At 40.2% G+C, this 22129-nt stretch overlaps 2 protein-coding genes across 4 annotated transcripts in view; one reads left to right on the plus strand and one right to left on the minus strand.

Moving 5' to 3' along the window:
- stpg2 (sperm-tail PG-rich repeat containing 2) overlaps window positions 1-11655 on the minus strand; it is a 56582-nt gene extending 44927 nt beyond the window's left edge. The window contains exons 1-6 of one of the 3 annotated variants that reach the window (XR_015036587.1): window positions 11407-11655; window positions 10972-11072; window positions 10385-10552; window positions 8201-8359; window positions 4347-4462; window positions 2885-2996 (exon numbers count right to left, since the gene is read on the minus strand). Coding sequence is in view for 1 of the 3 variants with exons in the window: in XM_085786632.1 (XP_085642758.1) it covers window positions 2885-2996; window positions 4347-4462; window positions 8201-8368; window positions 10385-10552; window positions 10972-11072; window positions 11407-11524 (783 nt within the window). In the remaining 2 variants the exon portion in view is untranslated. Of the gene's footprint in view, window positions 1-2884; window positions 2997-4346; window positions 4463-8200; window positions 8369-10384; window positions 10553-10971; window positions 11073-11406 lie in introns of all 3 variants that reach the window. The other 2 variants (XM_085786632.1, XR_015036588.1) reach the window with 2 other exon arrangements.
- Window positions 11656-14546: 2891 nt separating this feature from the next.
- bri3bp (bri3 binding protein) lies at window positions 14547-21869 on the plus strand. The gene is made up of 3 exons (XM_085786630.1): window positions 14547-14892; window positions 16884-16986; window positions 17123-21869. Exons 1-3 carry the CDS (start codon window positions 14716-14718, stop codon window positions 17542-17544), a joined length of 702 nt encoding a protein of 233 aa, XP_085642756.1. The 5' UTR covers window positions 14547-14715; the 3' UTR covers window positions 17545-21869.
- Window positions 21870-22129: the final 260 nt, after the last annotated feature.

Here is a 22129-nt window from a genome sequence, read left to right on the forward strand (position 1 = left end):
GTGGGAGTACATGTCTGTTGAGGTACTAATGATGAATGATGGAGGTGCAGCCATGATGTTAGGGGGTCTAAATACAGCATGGTGTGCACATACAACTCAACACAAAGGGCAAAATTGTTGATACAAAGTCACAGGATAAATTATGGTGCGTTTCATTTTAGAAGTCATATATTCTATAAAAAGAGGCAGAACACATGCAGTAAAATGTCAAGCATGATGAACTATGTACAAGCAAATGAACTGAAATCTAAAACAGAGGAGGGAAAGCAGAGCAAACAGAGGACGAGGGGAGAGAAAGGGGTAGGGGCGCGTCCTTGACAGCAGGGATACAATCACATCTCTCTCCACAAATCCAGTCCCACATTTTTAGACTCCTCCTGGTACACTCAAGTTCATATGCAGGTGAGTAACTTGTATCAGTGTGTGTTTTTGTGTGTGGGTGTGTATGTTTGTGTGCATTTTGGTTGCCAGTCTGTGGTTAAAGCTTATGTTCTACTGCCCTCTACAGGCGAACAGATAAACTGATGAATCAGAATCACGGGGGCAGAGGGTGTTGAATCATTTCCTGTTAAAACAACTGTAAATAAATCCAGAATGAATCCAAAGCACTTACCCTGATTTTTCTTCTCACTGTTTATCACGGTGCTCTCTTGTGACTCATTCTCACTTTGCTGCGTTAAGAATCAATCTGAATCAAGAAACTATTGAACAGTATATGAATATAGCTGGTTCTATTGCTTAAAGATACTACTGGCATACACATAAAGACACTCACACACACATGCATGTGTGAACAGATAAAGTGGCAAAAATATATACACACATGCATGTAGTGAGAGAGTGTGTGTGTGTAGTTCCCTGTCTCTTTTAAATGCAGTTATTTGTTCACAGCTTGCTGTTGAACAAATGATTAGTGGGTAAAAAAGCAGGTAAAAATCCTCCCTGTTTGAGCTGCCTGTCACTTTGACTCTTAAAATGACAAATTAAAAACAAACACGGGAAAATATTTTCAGGTGGGCTGAGCAAATAAATTACATGTGAAATTACACTGTTGGCTGCCACGCTTACTGGCAGGTGTCAAAGCAAGATTGCCTCTAACAACCGTTGAATTCATATTTACTTGAGCAATGGGATCACATCAGCCACAACGCCTATCATTATGTTGATGTTGTGTCCCACAATGATAAAAATGATAATAATAATAATAAACTTTATTTATGTCTCTTACCTTTGCAATGTTACAAAGTGCTCCAGAAAAAGAAATGAAACCAGTTCAAGGCAAAAAAAGAAAAAAGAAAAGGCCAAGGCCTCATGTTCATCTGAAAACATATAAACAATTAACCATTTGTGTGCAATGCTGTGTGAAATCTTGCATAATGGCTAAAAGATATGTTTTGAGGTCACTGTCACTTCCAAGTGAACAAGTTTAGCCATAAAACTGTGAAAGGATTCTCCTGATTGGTTCTGGATATTCAGTTCACAAGGTCAAAACCAGGTCACTGCACCCTTGACCTTTGACCTTTCAACCCACTAATCTATCAGTTCATCCTCAAATCCATCTAAATGTTTGTACCACATTTAAATTCCATCTCTTATCTTATCTTATCTCGTCTTATCTTATCTTATCTTATCTTATGAAAACAATAACAGTAATTATGATGATAATTAATGATAATTATGATAATAAATAATGTGAATGCAGCTCCGGCTGTCAAGAGAAAAAAAAGACATGAAAAGTTCGAAGACATTCAGGAGAAGTTGTAGACTTGATTTATCTGAGCTCAGCAGGCTGAAAGTTCCATAGTGCAGAGGCCGTAAGCTCAGTCACACTTTGACACAAATGTGATCTGGGAATAACCAGCAAGGCTCCACTGGTGGATCTCAGTGGTCGAAGGGGTACAGACAAGGTCAATAAATTAGAGAGATATTTAAGAGCAAAGTAGGTTAAGGCCTTAAAAGTGAGTAATAACTTTTTATTTTTGGAATTTGAAATTTAAGATGGAGCCAATGAAGTGTTGCAAGAACATGGGTAATATGGTCATGGTATTGTCCTGGTAATGCGTTGAGTTGCAGCGTTTTGTACGGAGCTGGAGAGGGTGGAAGGAGCCCCAGCTGATACTGCACTAAAGTGTTTTGCATTCATCAGGCTAAGAACAGATAAAATCACATACTGCCTTTTGAAAATCAATAATTAATCAAAAATAGAGATTATACTGAGTGTGAAGGAAAATAACATTTTTTACTAAATCATTAAAGCAGCCCTAAATTCCTAGCAGCCTGCTTGATATTATTTGACAAACCATCGAGTTTAGCACCACAGATCTGATAGATTCAGGGTAACTGAACAGAATAACCTCAGACTTACAAAAAAAAGAAAATCCTAGGACATCCAGGATTAAATATCATAGACTTTCTGAGACTTGCTAACCTGCTAACCTGGTAGGATCTGTGGATGTTAACTGGATGTATAAGTACATCATGACTTTGAGTAACCTGGCCAGGAAGCCGAATGTATGGCGAAAACAAAGGGAGCCGAAAATGCAACACATCTTCTTACAGAACTTTCTTACATTCATCAGATGAATATAACTCAAAGTGTTATTAATGTTAACGCTGCTTTGTGCTCGCTGCATATTTTCTAACACAGTCACCATATCAACTGTATAAGCCAATAATGTGTGTTCAGAACTTGTGCTGCCCCCAAGTGCCCAAAAAAATCAATTAACACAGGTTTAATTGCCAGTTATGTTCAAATCAGTCACTGTTGAGTCAGTTAAAAGAGCTCACTTCAAGGGACTTAACACTGATCCCTCAAATTTAACCAAACCTAGCTTGTTTTGTACAATGTGGATACAAACAACTACTAACACAGTTACATACTCACCTTCTTTATCTCTTGCTTGGGCACAAGTTCGTGGTAGCGAGGGATGATAAGCTCAGCTTTGCCTTTCTGCTCCTTTTTAATATTTATGTTTTCATAGGATGTTTCTTGGACTCTGAGAGAGAAAGAGAATGACAATGTCTTTGGGAACAGGAAACTCAGACAAACAGATGAGATATAAAAAATCACAACAAAGAAAGAGACAGAGCAATGGGTTTAAAACCACACAAAGCCAGAGAAGGAGGAATGGGTGAGATAATAAACTTGAGAGGGAAAGAGAGAGATATAATGGAAAAGTAAATAGGAGGGAATAAACAAACCAAAGAATAGAGAGAAGGATTGGAGAGATGGAGTACTGAGAGGTATAAAAGAAAAAAAGGCTGAAATAATAGGTCTGTGAGCAACAACAAGGGGAGTAAATACAGACACCACAACCATTTCCAAATGATTCTGATAATCACATGTGTATCACAGACATGTTTGTGTGGGTATATAAAGGGTTGCATGCACTTAAGTCTACATGGTATGATTACTCACATGCACCTCCCCAGTTAATTCCTTCATGTCTGTGTGTGTGTGTGTGTGTGTGTGTGTGTGTGTGTGTGTGTGTGTGTGTGTGTGTGTGTGTGTGTGTGTGTGTGTGTGTGGTAAGTCCACCAGTTTATAAATGCTGACTATGCTCCAACCTCCATCAATAGAAATGTAATGGGAGAACTGTCAAACATAATGCCCTTGATGAGATGCAGGAGTAAAGCAATATTTTACTTTGATGCAACAGTGTCTCTGGCTGAAGGGCAGTGTATTCCTGAGATTAGATGTCCTGCAGCACCAAATACAACCAGCCTTTTGGCTCTTTATTCATTCTTTAAAAGGTTTTTATTCCACATGTATCGATGGTTATCCATTGAATTTATTCAGAATCACAGCTGATACCTGTTTGGCAGCAGCAAAGTTCCTGAGGTGCAGTTAACTCCAGCAGCTCGAACTTATCAACTTTTCAGGAGGAGTGGCCTCCAAATTGCTTGGATTAAATCAGCCTTAACTGATAGTAACAGTTTAAAAGAATAGCTTGAGATTTGAGGAAATGTGTGTATATGATATTTTGCCTAAAATGGGATGTTAATGCACTTTTATGTCGGTAGATTAAATATAGGGCCACAACCGAGCAGCTGGTTAGGTTAGCTTAATAAAAAGACTGGAGACTAAAAGGAGCAGGGGCCAGCTAAAGCACCTGTTTCCAGTCTGTGCTGCTAATTTAAGATAAGCAGCTCTTGGATGTATCCTTACATTTACCATACAAATATGAACGTGGTATTGATCTTCTCATCTGCTTCACAGCAAAAATCCCTAATTAGCGCCACCAACCTACTGCTTTCACACGAAAATGCAGTGATAAATGTTGTTGTTCATATTTCACTGGAAGTGAAAAATAATTACATTTTCTAATATGGCATGTGATACTCACATTTCAGGGTAATATTGTCCTGGACCTGGTCCAACTTCCACCTTTATCACTTCTCTCTTCCCTGTCAATTTGCCAAAGTGGACCCCTTTATACTTCTGTGTAGGATTTGTCTCTGACTGGAGAAAGAGAAAGAGAAAGAGTGAGACCAGAAAGACAAAAATGTGTGGAGGTAAGAAGGGGATGTCGGAAAGGATTGGCCAGAAAGAAAGAAAAAGAGAGCAGATGAGAAGGGAGAGAATAAGATAAGAAGATAAATGGATGAACAAAGTAGTAGAAAATAGATTGACTCATTCACACCTATCTGCTTTCTCTTCCAACCAGGGCTCATGAAGTTGGGGCTGAATGAAATGTGAAGTTCAACTAAATGCCAAAGTATGTCAGAGATCTGGGGGAGACCCTCCATCCTTTTCTTATCTTTTAGTTTTACAGCCTGGCTGCTCTGCCTTTGGCTGCTGTGTAACAACTGAGAGAAGTGAGAGATGTGCAAAAAGGAGCTGGCCAGCTGTGGCCAAACACATTTTAAAGCAGGGGTCTCCAACCTCTTCTTTACTGTGAGAGCTACTTTGAAGTCAGATGAATACAATTTAACAAGTCATCAAACACCAGTATTCAGAACACAGCTGTGACTCACATCAGTGTCAAATTTGAATCATGATTCAGTCAAACCATATTATAATTATTCAGTAAATTTGGAGATATTCACTAGATAAGCTTTGACCTGCAAATTATGTAAAAAATAAAAATAAAAAAGCCAATGGAATAGCAAAGTTGATAGACTCTATCGATAATAAGTTTTCCATACCATATTTGAAATTCAAATTTCAGTAGAAAAACAAAACAGTCGACAATAGTCTTCATTAAATTCTAGGAAGGAAGAATCAGCAGTTGTTCATATGGGGGATTTTACTTTACAATCTGGTTCCCAGTTCACAACATTTAAAGTGAAATTCCGGCGTAAGTGTAAACCATGGTCAAACACACCGTAACACCGAGTTAGACCCCCCCTCGAGAGATCAATTTGCCCGACCGCTACATTCACGAGATCCACCAACTTCAGCAAATACCGCAATATCGCCACACACGGCGCTCTCCGGATCCACTGTCTGACCGCAACCAAAACGCCACCATTTGCCCAAAATAATGCTCAGAACTGCACCAAATGTCATCAATAGTACACACAGGGTCCCAGCACGTAGTACGAGTTGTCAAACATCTGCTAGCTTTGCCTGTTTTCTTTAGCAAGGAGATGCAACTCAACTCACCTACTTCTCCTCCGGGAGCCGCTCGTTGGTGAGGAAGCCCTGACGAGTCGATCACCGAGTGCACCGGAGTTCCGCAGCTCTTAAAAATGCTCATTTGCGCCTATATCGTAGCCAGCACTCGATAATAATAGTTATAAAGTGATATGCAAGATAAAAAAAAAAAAACTCTGATTGTATTTCCATGAGGTAATTGTTGATTGAGCTGCGGAACTCCGGTGCACTCGGTGATCGACTCGTCAGGGCTTCCTCACCAACGAGCGGCTCCCGGAGGAGAAGTAGGTGAGTTGAGTTGCATCTCCTTGCTAAAGAAAACAGGCAAAGCTAGCAGATGTTTGACAACTCGTACTACGTGCTGGGACCCTGTGTGTACTATTGATGACATTTGGTGCAGTTCTGAGCATTATTTTGGGCAAATGGTGGCGTTTTGGTTGCGGTCAGACAGTGGATCCGGAGAGCGCCGTGTGTGGCGATACTGCGGTATTTGCTGAAGTTGGTGGATCTCGTGAATGTAGCGGTCGGGCAAATTGATCTCTCGAGGGGGGGTCTAACTCGGTGTTACGGTGTGTTTGACCATGGTTTACACTTACGCCGGAATTTCACTTTAATTTCCTCCTGACATAAATTTCTGCTTGCCCGTCAAACTCTAAAAAAACATCTGTATCAAATGACAAACAGACTCAGAAAAACATCTTCCTTTATGGAATCAAAAATCAAAGGACTCTTTCGTCCTTTTTCTAAACATTTCCTTGACCAAACTGTCTATTTTTTGTGGCAGGTTATGGAGGACTGGCAGGGAGTCTCAAAAAGTTTCAAACTCCATATGGTGTCTGTCGACTTATCTTAACTTCAACAGTGACAAGAGGACAAGATCTGAGGTTCTGTCCGCTGTGATCTTCCTATTCAGTTTTGAGCAAGGGAGATAGGAAACAAGGATGTTCAGATGCTTAAAGTTAAAAAGACAGACGTAACTGTTCTGCATTGCGCACAGACACATACAAGCACCATGATGGTATCACAGCTGGCATTGAGTTCAAAGGCACAAATTGCCTATTTATGTCAAGGAGAGCTTTTAAAAGGAAAAACAAAAACACAGCTAGTGGGTATGAACATATTAATTCAGCTTTTGATAAAAGGGAATGGCAGGCTATTTATTATATAAATGAGAATAAAAAAAATATTTTAAAAAAACTCCATAAATAAAAGTTTCAGTAGGGCTGTGTGTGGGCAGAATCCTGCAGGCTGAAATTGCTGGTGTTGCTTTCCACAAACATATACACAACACAGCATGGGTCTGAATTTGATTCGGGTTCTGCTGAGGGGATAATCTTGCCTTCAATCTCACATCTTCACACCAAAATTGCAATACTATGTAAAGCAAACAATACCAATATACAGGGGTTATTTTACAAATAAACGGTGAAAGTACTATTCAAATAGACTCCGCAACAAAGCCTCTCTGTGCTGTGTGCTGTAATATTAGCCTCTCAGTTTTCTTATTTCTTCAGTCCAATACAGTTGTCATATCTTATACTAGAGATTGAACAAACATCATGGTGACACTGTTTCTAATTTAGTCCCAATGCTTTTATTATGCACATTCAGTTTTCACAGCCTCCATATTTCTTCTCTGGCCATATCAGCACCAGCAGATAAGTATAAATTATCCAGCTTACTGGCTTGTCTCTAATTCTGTGTGCTAAATTGATACAGACTTGACCCATAAGTATAGGGCAAGTGGATAAAAGTGATTAAGATGTTCTTGTGTTTCTCAATAACATTCAAACGGAAAAACAAAATAATGTTCTTTTGATTTCGCGTCTAATGTCTTATCATTCAAAGGTTGCCTCGCCACTTTGATGTTGCGTCTTCAGACAACCACTTAATTCCGCCTCTCCGCACTTTTGAACTCAGTCGGAGCACAGGGCGGGCGGGTGGGGGTGTTTTAAGTTTAAAGGAGCAAGTGTGTCAGATGGAGACAGACAGAGGGATGGAGACAGACAGAGACGGAGCCTGAACTTTCAAAGGGTGAGCAACAGAAGTTGAGACGGAAAGAAAAGATCCGCAGATGGATGCACTGCTGATGGCCCTAAATCACAGCATGCCTCTGTGCCTGCTCCGCTGTGTTGACACAACCTCAGCCAACACTCAAGGACACTGTTGACTTCCTCTGGTCATTAACAGATGAAAAATGACTTAATTGAGAGCCAGACCAGCAGGCGTGTGCATTATTTTAAGTGAATATTATAATATAGCTTGAAGAATAATTACTAATGGCTCTCTTTGTTGGCATGTAAAATGGATGAGCATTGGTGCGCTGTGGCTTTTTTAAAGTGGAGCTGCATTCATTAGCTATGGAAATGGGTTTTGGGCCAACTGAATGAGGTGAGGTGGGGGTTCAGCGGTGCATTAGATCTGCCTAACACTAATGGACCTCGCCTCGCGGGCAGAGTAAGTACTCTCAGACACACACTCTCACAGACTAATGAAAGCACACATGCGTGCACAAATGAGCACTTCACGTTCTCTGATGGATGTACATTCAAACTTCAACAGGAGCGTGCATGTGCGTGTTTTGTGTGCATTCATCCTTACCGGGGATGGATCGTAGTAGGCTGGCCCTAGGGTTGGGTCTCTAGGAGGGGCCGGTTGCTTACGGAGCACACCCAGGACGTCCTCCTCGTAGCCAAAAGCCTGGCCCGGGGAAGGAATAGAAGGGATATCTGACTGACGAACTAGCCGGAGACTTTTTGCCTGCAGCCACTGCAAGAGAAAAAAAAAAAAGCAGGAGAGAGGGTGAGAAGAGAAGTCATTGTTTGTGATAGAAAGAATGCCCTGGCTTACAAAGTAGCTGAGCACTGCCTAGGGCCAATATAGTTGTGTGAGACCGAGGGAGGGACAGAGACAGAGACAGCGGGAACAAGGAGAGGCAGTAGATAAGAAACAAAAGAGGAAAATGGAAAAGGATGAAGAGAGAAGGAAAGACACGCGCAGAAGTGAGGGAACTGGAATGATATCCGGTGGGTGAACAGCAATGAAATCATCTCAGGCCACATACACGCCAGCCACTCTACTACCTCCCTACTGCTGGAAGAAAGGTGCATGTGTATGTGTGTGTGCTATTCAGGTAATTACATATTGCACGGGAGGAGAAGAGTGTGAGCATAATCTCTATAGGGACTCTTTCATGTTTGGTGGCAAAAGTTTCAAATGCTATATTCTTTGAATGAGGTAAGCTTATCGTTGGTATCAGTCTGAATCAAATAAAAAGCCCTGAGCTCAGTGTGAACTTGGGGCTTATCTGTGTTTGTATATGCTGGACATAAATTTGACGTGGAGAAAGGAAAGAGAAACTTGATATCTACTCCGAGTTCACTGCATGGCTGAACTTCCTATGTTCCACAGTCATTGCTGATAAAGCTGGAGGCTGCTGGACAGAGACTACTTTATCCAAAATGCAACAGCTTTTTTCCAAAGTTCATATATGATGCAAGATGTTAACTGAGCAAAAGGATCAATAGTTTATGTGTTTTTAAGTGCTTCATCTTTAGTTCTCAATCTGTCTGAGACATTATCTGTCACGGTAAAAAAAGAGGGAGGGTTTGCTGAACCAAATCTGGATTTACAACACCACAAGGCTCAACTATGAGTTGAAGTTGATGAGTAGTAATGATAAACCTGTCAAAGGGGCTTGCCAAAACCTCCTTGTGTCTGGTAGAAAATGGTGAGAAAAGTTTCAGGCATTTACAACACACAGAAGTGAGATGGACACAGACAGAACTGTCTTCAAGCTTTCTTCAGGGGTATAATGTAAGAGTCAGATTAAGGCCTAACTCTGCCACTGCTGCTGTATTAAAATTGGCATCAATAGTGGCATCACTACTGTCACCTATGATGGGAGAAATTCAGGTAATGCCACCCTGTGAATGGAGGTTCATGGCAGATTTAGGCATAACACAACATAAATGACAGTTATAATATCATCCTTATCCTTGCTGATCTTTGACATTTCTGTATGAAGAAGGTATTGTCAGTTGAATGGTTAAAGTTACAGATGCCTGAAATACTTTTCCTCTGTCTGATGCCTTCAGATTCCATCCCTCATTATTGTCATCATTATCATAATTACTGAGCCTCTCTCATAGCTTATAATAAATGACTGTGACTGGGAATGTGAAAATTGGGAGAATCTGGACATACAGTATCAAGGACTATCAATGTCATACTGAAACTTTATTTTGCTCCATGTTCAATGTATAGACTACATAACTAAATGTGACTTGTTTTCAAATTTAGTCAGTTTTTAACAACAGGAGAGATGTAAGTGTTTACACCAGTCTAAACAGGTTTTTAAAGTAGCAGCTTGTGATTTCCATAAATTGGTGTTGAGTGGTTTAACAGATGGCAGAGTTGCCAAAGATAAAGGCTAAGTTACTGGCAAGGTACTGTCTGCAAGTATTGGCAGTTACCACATTTGGAATGAACGCTGCTATTCATATCGTTTGTCTGATGAATGGCACAGATACAACACAACACCCTGCACAGTGCTGAGGAGAGTTTACTGTAGCGTGTTAGCTACTTTCTTTTCTTTGCTTTTTATTGTGCTGCGGAGTAAAGGTTATCAACTCTGTCCGTGTGTGTGAGAGAGAACTATTTCTTGTATGAGATTACTTTTTGATCCTTTTTTTTACCCATATGTTTTCCAATTAGACACATCATACAAAAGCCAACTTACATGAACATCATGATTGTCTTAAAAAAGCAAATCGATTGACCCACCATTTTTCTGCCAAGCTTCTCAGTCTGTCCAGCATCCGCCGGTACAGCCCTGAGTGTATTTCCTGAGGCAGGCAGCACATTGTAGGTCCCGGGGCCAGGAACCTCTGACACCACCTCCTCAAACCGCTTGGAGCGGCTTTGAAGACTGCAGCCACCATGGACATTAAGCTGAAGAGATGAGGATATAATAGAAAGACAAACACAGACAAAGACAAAACAGATTCTTTAATGATTTGTAAACATTATCTTCACTTAGCTCCCACTTCATGCCTTCCTAAAATGATGAAATATAGTTTTCCATATTTAATGGGAAAAAGCACATGATACTTCTTTGCACTGGCATCTGGACAGCCTAGTTTGTTATTCTTCAAACAACTCCACCAAAATTACTACTTAATTGGTATTTCAGTTATGTGAGTGGGTGCTAAAGGACATAGCTTAGGACACCGCTATCCATCATGACATTTTTTATACATAGATGATGATATCATGGCCCTTTTGTTCTACCAACTGTCCCCCACCAATCTATGGCTCTAGTACACACTCAGGGCCGTATTTGCATAAAAAACTGTTGTAACCTGCATTACCTTAACAGGTGAGGTGTCATACTCTCCAGGTGCTGGTATGATCTCAGGGGATTCAAATATTGGCGGTCTGTTGGCCAAGGACAGGAAAGGGGCATAGCAATCTGCAAGAAAGGCAGTGTACAAAAATAGTCATGTCTGTGTTTTTTTGTTTTTTTCAAATAACTATTTAGGAACACACATTATGGTTATGTTTATTGCATGGTACTGTACCTACCAGTAGCATTATTTGCCCCCCTGAATACTATATTCAGTACACATCTTCCTAATAAATTGCTAAAAGCAACTATATTTTGACTCCATAGCCTACTTAAAGTGTTTCTATCTGGTGTTAACATTTTAACATAGCTCGTTACAGTAGCCTATTTTTCTCCAGAGAGGAAAAACGGAATAAGGTTGATTTTAAAAGTAAACTCGAGTTGAGGAGGTTGATCCTACCTGATACTTGAAACTTGGGCTGAGCGACATCATACGACCCGGGTCCAACCGTTGACTCGGTGCCGCCGCTTGTTGTCATGAAGGTCACTCTTGGAGTTCGTCTATACATGTTAGACATGATGGCCCTGGCTGAAAACGAAGTGGCAGCTCCACTTCACATCATCTGCACAGCACAGACCTCTGCTAGAGTCGGTCCAAAGTAGTTCTCCCGTTAGGTGTTTATTGTGGCCCCAGGTTAAAACATTCCTCTGCTGCTGCTCCCCTGTCTGCGTTACTTAGCGTCGTTGCTTAGATACCACATACACGCCGCAGCAACATGGCGTTGATGTTATTTTCAACCACCTGTATCTAGCCTATCATTTGAATATTTATGTAACTCCAATAAACATCGCTATAGTGACTCACATTACTGCTTTTGTTTCGATACTGTATATTAAAAGTTTTTTAATTGATTTCCAACAAAGGATTTCTTTCATCAGGGTATGATTCATTCATCTGTTGTAGTAGGCCTATGCCCTATATTAAAATGGTTAGCGCTTACAATGCATAACAATAGGTCAATCCCACCATCTAGTGGATGAATTAAATGTGACAAGTGATCTCCATCACCATAACCATTGGACTCAATTTTGATTTCCTGTAGGCTAAACAACGACTCAGATGATAAAAACTCAGCCAGGGGAAAGCCAAGTAGCAAGTGTCTCTCTGCAGTGAACTGCATCCTAACTTGCTGTCATGCCAGAATTTGACTTGCACATTGGTTTGACAAATTATAGGCTAATTCCCAAGAGGGAACCTGGGCATCCAGCACATGTAGGCTAGTACTGTAGGCTAAAACATGCCTACAACCTCAAAGAAAATTGTTGTTTTCTAAGCAGTTTGCCCTACTGGTATTCTGTCCAAGTAAAATTATATTAATGATTGACCAAAATAGTGTTTTAGAGGCCAATGATCATATTTAGACAGTAGGGTGGCCAGTGGCTGATAGCGTAATGATAATATCTTCTCTTTTTTCCTATCCTTTAAAATAACCCTAGCAACAACAAATAAGAAACAAAATGCCGAATGTAAGTGAACATCTATTTAACACTGTTGTTTGCACAAGAACAACGAATGAATAATAAATCAAGGTTTAGTGCATTTGAGACAGACCAAAAAAACATAAATGCACATAAATAAAATATAAGCAATATCATAGCAGCATTTCTGCTTTTAGATAGGCTACAGTCCCAGTAAAACAAAGTTACTCAGCAGTCCCGGTTTATGAGCTGCAAGTCATAATGCAAGGAAACAAAGTTTTTACATTTTCTCTATCCTGTTTGTTTTCTTCTCATAAACGGTCCCAATCTCACTGAATACTAAACCTAAGCAATCGCTTACAATACTGTTAGAATACAAAACTTTGCTTGCATTTTCACACTAAAATATTGCAGTAAATGTAATATAGACAGCATGCAAACATTGTTTATTGCTATAGCAGTGCAAAAAATTAACTATATTGAACTTTGAAAGCTACAGTAGGAGTTTAAGTCAAGTCTGCCTTTGTCAGCTACATTAACTAGGATGGCTGTCTCATAGATAGATAGAGGTAGATAGAGAATACTTTATTCATCCCTAGCAGGGAAATTCAAGTTAGTCCAGTAGCTCACACAACAATGACAAAAAAGATGAACACAAAAAACATTTTAACAAGTGTTATATAAAACGATTGCAGCAGGAATGATCTCTTAAATCTTTCAGTTCTGCAGGTCAGGGAGATGAGCCTTTTGCTTCGGCTGCTCCTCTGACCTGAGAGGGTTTTGTATGGTGTTTGCATTCATTTTTTGTTTAGCCTTGTGACAGTTGGCAAATGACAGTAATGAAAAAATGTCATCAACTGGCCAGATTAATGTTTGTTGTTCATTTGAAAGCTGTAAAATTATCTGAAAGTATTTCCAAACCACAAGATAGTCCACAAATTGATACTTTCCTTTATCATTTTAGTCTATAAATTAAATGTAGCCTATTATTCTTTTCTTTTTTTGTGAGTAATGTAACTCGACAGACAAGCAAACACCGTCAGACCTGTCAAATCAGGACTGGGGCGTGAATTTTCTTCAGAAGAAATCATGGACTGAGCAGCCTTAATAAGTTGCTATCAATGTTTTCTTTGGGGAAGAAAACTTCTTTACATGGAAAAAGGAAATTACATACAGTATTACTAATAGAAGAGGAAAACCTGTGGAGGAAAAAATGCAGTCTGTCATTGTGGCTAGTAGGCCTATTTGACCAGAGGTGTCAAACATACAGCCCGCGGGGATTGTGAAAATTAATTAGAAGACAGAAGAGGCATAATATTGTTGAAATTGCATATTTCTTCTCAAGAAATTTCAGGTTGTTCATAATGTTTTGTAAATATAGTTCATTAACCGTAAACATCTTAATAATTTAGCTTCTTTGCTCTAAAAAAAAAGAGGCAACAATTAGCTAGGTTATTTATTTTACTGGTCCAGCCCACTTGAGATCAAATTGCACTGCATGTGTCTATGGTTTCATTCCTTGATTGAAGACACAGACAGTTAGTTATTAATGGGGCGGGCACGTGAAAACCTGATAGTGTAAAACTGATTTCCTGATGAGCAAAAAAAACAAAAAAAAACTAGCAGAGATCCACGGGCTGAGGGAAACAAGTGAGAAAAGGGGGAGACTGTTTAACCAGAGGAGGGCAGCAGCAGGCTTCAGACGAGCATCACCTGCCACAAATTCACACGAAGTGGTCGTGGTGTCTTTAAAGAAAATCGGAAATGTCAAACAGATTAGAAAAATAATCATATGCGATGAGAAATGCTTTTGTTACAACTCCAGACGTATTCTCCACACATCTGTGACATCAACTTGGGTTACTAAAATACACAAATAAAGGTTATAACTTGCTGATGCAAGTGGAACACCCTATTCATATGTTTTGCACATAAATATTTTAATGTGAAAGAAAAATTGTGATGTCCTTTTAGTTGCAGCATCGTGCGGAGCAGCTAAAGTTGTTTTGTTGATCAAATTAAACACTAATCAGTCCATCAATGTCTGTTTTACTCACTTAATTTCGCCCAGAAAGCACGACAAGGCGCCAGACCACGGCACAGCGGAAGGAGTTTACGGATACGTCCGTGAAGGCAACACGGGTTATCGCCACCACCACCATCGCAGCCAGTCTCCGTCACCCCCCATCAAGGTGTCACCCAAAGGCAGCTAACTACCCTCTTCACCCCGCGTTCAGTTGAACCGTTTTTAATACACATTACTGCTCGACATCTCGGGGCTTTCGGTGCCATGAAGGGAATCAGGTTTTTCGTGGTTTTCTTGGTGCTTTCCGCGTCTTTGCTGTGCACAACCGAAGCGGGCAGGAGCAGGACCAGCAACCAGAACAGCTTCCGACGGGCAGCTAACGGCATCTACCAGACCCTGAGCAGTGTTTTCGGGGAGGACAACATCAGAGGGTTGTACAAGGTCAGTGTTTGGGGACATACAGTGGAAGGTTAACAGCGGAGGGCATCTGTGTCGGAGCGGCCATCAGGCGAGGCGCTTTCAGCGGTCCGAGCCAGGCGAACAGGAAACAAGTGCGCCGGGGCCTGGCCAACAATTTCTCGGATGCCATTTTGAAAAATTAGCCTTTATCCCGTGTGTTATCCACCTATGGAGGTGGTGCGGCGGTACAGCAAACACTTAAACTAGTAAAACAAGTATTTGTATGTTTCAGCGTGTATCACTGTGTGTAACCAGTTCTCATTTATTGAAGTCAGTCCAACGCCTGATTGTATTTGATGTCAGCTCATAGATGGCACATAATAGGTTACCAATGGTCCAGGCCATTAAAAATCCTTCTTCTTCTTTTTTATGTCGATTTCACCTCCAATTTATGAGAAAGCTGCACTTGCTAAGGAAACACATTGACCTGCACACTCTCATTGGTGCAACCGCACTTCCTGCATTTTGAAATCAAGTGTGTTGTTGCGTGTAAGCCGCCAAATGAAACCCACACTGACACATACTTGACTTGAGCATCCGTTACTTTGAGAAGTAGCGCGTGCTTGACTTGACACAAAACGGATGCATTTACATACCGATATCCCTCGGAGACCTACTGTCAGCATGCAGACAGATTACAGTTAAGAGTGACCTGATGGAGGTGACCTATGTGCAACCAGGTTAGGTGTCCCAGAGCCACAGCCCTGTATATGTCTATGACCCTGACAGTGTCAGATGCTTTACTGGCTCAACAAACTAGATCATCATTAGCACCATTAATCACACTCTAGCCCTGAGCTATAACAGTTCAATGTCTGCATGCAACACTTTGCTGTTAAAGCTGATATACTGCTGCATGGGGCAGGTTTCACTGAAAACTCTTCTTTGACAGTGTGAACAAAAAGCCAATTGTAATTATATTACCATTGTATACACACCTTTGTTTTCTGTCTTTTATAGGCCATTTGTTGAGTGGAGAGATGTTGTGATACAGTTTTCCCTTCCAAGACAGATTCAGTACCTGATTGACAAGAGTAATGGACAGATACCATTGCATTAAAAGGAGAAATGTTAACCCTGTATGGATGTGCTATTATTACAGTCATCATCCTGGCCATAGTGGCACAGCCATTAAAATGAAGGGCTTGTACACTGTTTACATTGCCTTTAACTGGAGGGACTTTCCAATGTAACAAATTGCTGACATTTTGCTAACAGCCAACATTATATATTATACAACTTACTGGAAATCAATTCCTCTTTGCTATTTACCTTTGCCTGTGGTAATAAATTACATGGTAGCAGATCTGTGAGTACACAGACTTGTGATACCCACTGATGTACTTTAGGCAGTATCAGAGGCCTTTCTGACAACAGCATCGATTGAGCAATTGTTTTATAATGTTCAGATAACTGTAATGTCTTTTTGTTTGTTTTATAATTGTCAAGATCTAAAGTGGATGTGTCACTTCCTCAAAATCTGTCTTGTCAAGTTTTAATACTGTCCTTTCCTCCTTACTTTAGGCCTGAGAGCACAACATCACATAGCAGCTGTCACTAGAAGCTGACAAAGCTTTGTCTTGCTCAATAGTTGTGAAATTAATGCAAAATGTGGACAATGCTAACAAAACAAGTTGGCTTAGAGGGTACTGTACTGTACACACTACACAGTGCCTTTATTATTATTGCATAACTGCACCACAGCTCTCTTGGTTGATGTCAGTTCAGTTTTTAAAGTCAGGGTCTTGTTTTCAACAGCTAGTTTTTATGCTTTTAAGATATTTTTTATGTAATGTATTGAAGTAAATATTATATAAATATGGGGTTTTGAATGATAGAGGTTACCTTAACTAAATTGATGTTGGGCGGCTTGGGCCATTACAATATTCTAACTGATTCATCTGTGGTACTGTGGGACTGAATATCTTATGTGGCAGTTCAGTACTCTCACTTCATGTTGCTTCTTTGTGTAGTTTTTCTCCAAAACAACCGAGAGGTTTGTCCATGGAGTGGACTCTTTTCTGGATACCATCTGGAAGATCTGGTCAGACCTGCTGGATGTGATGGGCATCGACTGTAAGTCCTTGAACGTACTCAAAGAGACAGAAAAGCAAAGCATGTCACAAATTTTAAAAAGTTGAAATTGTCTAAATTAAACACGGCTTTGCCAACGTTCAGAATGTAAACTTCCTATTGTCTCTCTCCTGTTTAGCCTCCAACCTCAGCCACTACTTCAGCCCCACGTCTCTCACCAACTCTCCAGCACGCGCCCTCCTCCTGGTGGCCGCCGTACTCGTGGCCTACTGGTTTCTCTCCATGTTCCTGGGGGGTTTCTTCTACCTGCTGCATGCCCTGTTCGGCCGCTTCTTCTGGCTAGCCCGTGTCACCCTTTTCGCCCTGTCCTGCCTCTACATTCTGCAGAAGTTCGAGGGCGACCCTGAGCGCGCCGTGCTGCCGCTGTGCTTCATCATGGCCGTGTACTTCATGACGGGGCCCGTGGGAGCGTACTGGCGTCGGGGAGGCGGCGCAGGGTCCCTGGAAGAGAAAATCGACCACTTGGACACTCAGATCAGGCTGCTGAACATCAGGCTGAGTCGGGTCATAGACGGCCTGGAACGCACCGGGGACCAGTAGACTTAGGTGGCGGTGAGGATGAGGGGGGAGGAAGGGGGGGGGGGGGGGGGTTGTAGGAAATGGCTGCATTTGATGTCAGAATGCTGTATCCTGCGCACATCTGCCGCAACACAACTACTGGGTATTTACAACTCTAATGTCAGTTGGGGGACAAAGCTAGGCTTGAAAACAGTATTTTAAAGGAATGAGTTGATTTTAGTTCAAGATACCTAAAAATCCTCAGAGGTGTGGACAGTGATCGTGGAGCTCACGCAAATCAACCAAACAAGTTTTTTTTCTTTTCTTTTTTTCTCAAGGCTTTGAACGTTTTTTGTTATATCTGTAAAGAGGTTATCGGAAAGATTTGTCCATGGTTTTCTAAATGCTGGTCTAATTCTACAACCCAGCTACTTTTGAGAAACAACTAAGCTGGGTTTGAATTTTGTTGTTTGGATAAGCATCGTCAATGCTTGTGCTAAACCAATAAGCATATTTCATGTATGTTTTGTTTATTTCTATAATTGTGAATAACCTGGGCGGTACAATTCTTGCACCAGTTCATCCACAACTACCCCACCCTCACCCCCCACCTTTTTGAAACTATATTGAAGGAGGAGAGTGATAACGTGTATGATGCAGGGGACAGATACAAACATTGTATTTCTGATGTGTAAAAATTGTTAAGGTGTTGGATAGTTGTCCATAGTAAGATTTATTTATTCCATTTCCATCCAAAATGTTGAAATTATGTAGATCTAGTTTGTTTCATGAAGCCACATTTCCATAGTGACAATAGATTGACATCAGGACCTCCTTTTCGTGAGTGAATGTGTGTGTGTGTGTGTGTGATGTATAAGCAAACGTATCTACTGGAATGTATGTGTGTGTGTGTGTGCGTGTGTGTCTGTGAATATGTCAAGCGTGTGAAATGAAAAGCACTGTATTATGTAATCACCATCAGACTTGGAGAAAATGCAGACAGACAGCAATATCTCAGGGACTCAACCAACACATATATATATATATATATATCGAATTGGAAACGAGATATTAAGTATATTAAAATATCATCTTGGCCTCTTTGAGTCACTCGGCAGTTTTTCGTATGGTTTCAAATCTGTCTCAGTATCGCACAATACTTGTGTTTTTGCATCATGTTGGAATTGCAAAGTTTGATTTGTATCTGATATCAAGACCAAATCCAGCTTTTCATTCATAATTTCACCTCTGGCATTGACTTACTGTACAGATTTGAACTGTAGTTGTTGGTTCTAAAGTTTAAATTGGGAAAATGTAAATATGTTAATGTAGTGGCTTATTCGCCATAAAGCAGTGTAGAAAAATTAATTTAGAGTCCCATCACACTGGCTTGAAATCTGTCTACAGGTTCCTCTAATAGGACTGGATTTTAGTCGAGTATAAATAGGATAAATGTCTTGATTGGTTTGTGCATTTGATCCTGAGTGGGGTGTGTGCAACCCAATTTTAGCCTGCTTTAGAAACAGCTGTAAAAAGAAAAATAATAATGTTAGCATGCGATCATTTGTCTTACCAATAATTGAATGATAGATCTCCGACCAGCCTGACTGATTTACACAGTATATCATTCTGTTAAAAATAGTGCTTTAGACACATGCTTGGTGTGCATTACTGTAGCCATTATTTGTTACTTTGACTATAATTTATGCCATTATTTTTTATATTCTCATCATGTACTGTCCAAAGAGGCTAAGCCCTGTTAGTGTTTTTATTACCTGCCTTGCTTCATTATGCTTATCATATCTTCATCTATTCATATTCCCCTTTGAGCACTTGATGTAAACCCAATTTATAGAACCTGGGCTCTTGTGAACATGTGCTTTTATACAAATGACCCTAATGCTGTGCAGCTTGTGGAAGTTGTTACTTTCAGTGTCTCATGAGAAAGACTGACGAAAGCTGAAAACAAGTCAGAACAGAGGAGCTCTCACTGTTTCCTCATGACACTACCACGGCCAAAGTATCAGTACATTAATACTCTGGACACTCATATTCCTGCAGCAAGTATTAGTATTTGTAAGGCACTATGGGTCGTACCTCTCAGTTTCAAGGGTGCATTTTTAACATTTAACATTCTGGAGAGAACAAGTAAAAGATACAAACACATGGACATGTGGTTTTCATGCATCGGCTGACCTCAGGTTCTCATTAGACCGGTTGTCTCACCTCTCAGGCTCGATGCCAACAAAATTCAAAAGAGCAGAGTTGTCTGTCTAAATGCAGAATGAACCATTTGTTTGTAAATCTCAGAGCTTGTTGGCTGTTCTTATTTTTACCTAACCATGTCCAGTTTGTCCCCTGCAATACCATCCAGGTAGCTCATAACAGCGAAAAGTTAAGATGAGATTTTCTTGCATGCAATGTTTTTATGCCTATAATGTTACGTTAACGTTGTATACATGTTGACGGCTTAGCAGGGGTGGGAGATGGGAGTCTCATGACTTGACTTAAGACAGACTTGAGTTACAAATTTGAAGACTAACAATGATAAAAGACGTGATTTGTTTTGATTGACATGACTTGATAATGGCTTGAGTAGAACTCCTGTATCCAACATTTGGGATTCTTCCCTGGGCCACGTTTCATTCGTCCACCAAGGTGGGAGCAAATCGGCTCAGTGCTTCTGCTGAGGTGAAAACATAACCTCTTTGGAGGCTGTGGTAATAACAGTTATTACAACAGTGGGTGGCATGCATTGCAGTCACAGTGGGCTCCAGAGTGACACAAAATGTCAACTACAATTTACGATTTATAAGTTGTCAGCAGCTGCCACAGTTGTTGTAAGGTGAAATAAAAACTTAATGACCATTGTTTTTTAACTGATTCCATATATCTTGACTCTTGACTTGGTGACTTAGTAAGTAAATTGGAACTTGTCTGAGACGTGATGAATTGAGACTTGCCCGTGACTTACTCCCACCTCTGCTGCTTATGTAGAGTGCCCCTCCAAAATGTGATTTGTGATGTGATGCATTAGCCACGTGTTAATTATATTAGAGCTTTTGTATAATGAGTCTTTTTTTTCATGTTACATTGCTGTTTACATTTGCACTGAAACTGTTGTGTACTAAGTTGACCAAACAGTCACATTCACGAGGGTTGTATATTACAAGACATAACTCTCTGAATTTTTTCTCATTCCATCTTCAGAGCCATGCTCTCTGTGTCATGATCTGGGACTTGCTGGCAAATTTTAAAACGTGTAAAAGAAAAGTTTTTTGTTTGGTTGTTGTTTTTTTTCTTCCATTATTTTGAATAGGTGAAGCTGACCTGAGAGGGGGGCTTTAACCTGTACACTAGTAGTGTTTGGTTTGCCACAACAGTCTGTAGCCAACCTGTGTACGTTTGAATAATGACAGCATGTGTAATTTATGAAGGATGTAAATTATTACCTATGTTATTGAAGGAAGGTTTTACTCAGTTTTCCAGTGGCATGGTACTAAAGTAGTTGGAGTCAAGTGATCTTAATGGGGCCAGGCTCTCAGTCATAAACATAAACGTGAGATACTGGACCTCACTTGGTTCACAATGTCAAAAGAATCAGGATTTTGAGTGGTATTTATCATATCTCGTGTTTCAGGCACTGAAATCTGTTCAAGAGGGGAAAATAAGAACCAGAAATGAGACAGTTTGTCTTTGTGTCGCTCACACGTGCTCTTACAGTTCTCTTATTTCTAGCACAACTAAAATGTCTGTGACAAAAACCAGCTTGAAAACTCTCCAAAGGCTCCAAGAGGGAGGTCTTACACTCCCTTTGAAATATCATGGAAGAGACACTGTATACTTAAAGTTGCCACTTGCTGTAGATCTACTTATGTACCCTTTGTTGTTACAGTACCACTATGCTGAAGGATGCCAGTGTTGTGTTGCGCCCCTCAGCACCTGATTTAATTCTTCATTCAGATTAATATTTATTTTCTTCTGTCTGAATGATTTGTAATCCCATTTTCTTAATGTACTGTATCCTACTTATTCCTATTCTTACACGTACCCTGCTTTTTATAAACATACTGTGCCAATAATGTTTATTTTTCATTAATTTAGTGCTGTTATTTGTAACTCAAATTTTGAGTAGATGCCAATAGATTTTTTTTAATTTTATTTCATCAATTAACATTTATAGACCTTTTTTTATCTGAATATTTCTGTACTTCAGTGATGTGGCAACTGCCAAACTGTTCTGCCTGCTGATGTCTACTTTGTGTGTGAGTCTTTATGAAAACTTGTTGATGGATAAATGGTTTTTTTGTGTCAGAGTGAAAATGAGGTCCAGATTTGATTAAATTAAACACCACAGTCTGACTGAAGGTCTTCTGCCTCTCTGAGCCATCAATAACGTCACACATGTACAAGTGAATTTCCTGCAGAGTGTGTGTGGGTTTTTATGTCATGATAATCACTATTAGTTCAAAATTTGAAACAAACAAAAAAAAAACTGCTGGCAGGAATTAGTGAAATATGTGAGAGCCTTTTTGCGAGTATAGCACAGTCAGGAGTTTATCTGAAACTAATGTCGGTTTTGAATTTATATAACTTAAATTGACAATTGTAGCATGACGTTCAACTG

The sequence above is a fragment of the Trachurus japonicus genome, chromosome 9 (genome assembly GCF_045865225.1).
Source record: "Trachurus japonicus isolate A0001 chromosome 9, Traja_1.0".
Classification (NCBI taxonomy): Eukaryota; Metazoa; Chordata; class Actinopteri; order Carangiformes; family Carangidae; genus Trachurus; species Trachurus japonicus.

What these genes read in the sequence shown, in the direction of transcription:
- bri3bp (XM_085786630.1), top strand. Translation starts at nt 14,716, where the DNA reads ATGAAGGGAATCAGGTTTTTCGTGGTTTTCTTGGTGCTTTCCGCGTCT. An exon ending in ACATCAGAGGGTTGTACAAG is followed by an intron (nt 14,893 to 16,883) that starts GTCAGTGTTTGG and finishes TTCTTTGTGTAG; the next exon opens with TTTTTCTCCAAAACAACCGA. An exon ending in GGATGTGATGGGCATCGACT is followed by an intron (nt 16,987 to 17,122) that starts GTAAGTCCTTGA and finishes TCTCCTGTTTAG; the next exon opens with CCTCCAACCTCAGCCACTAC.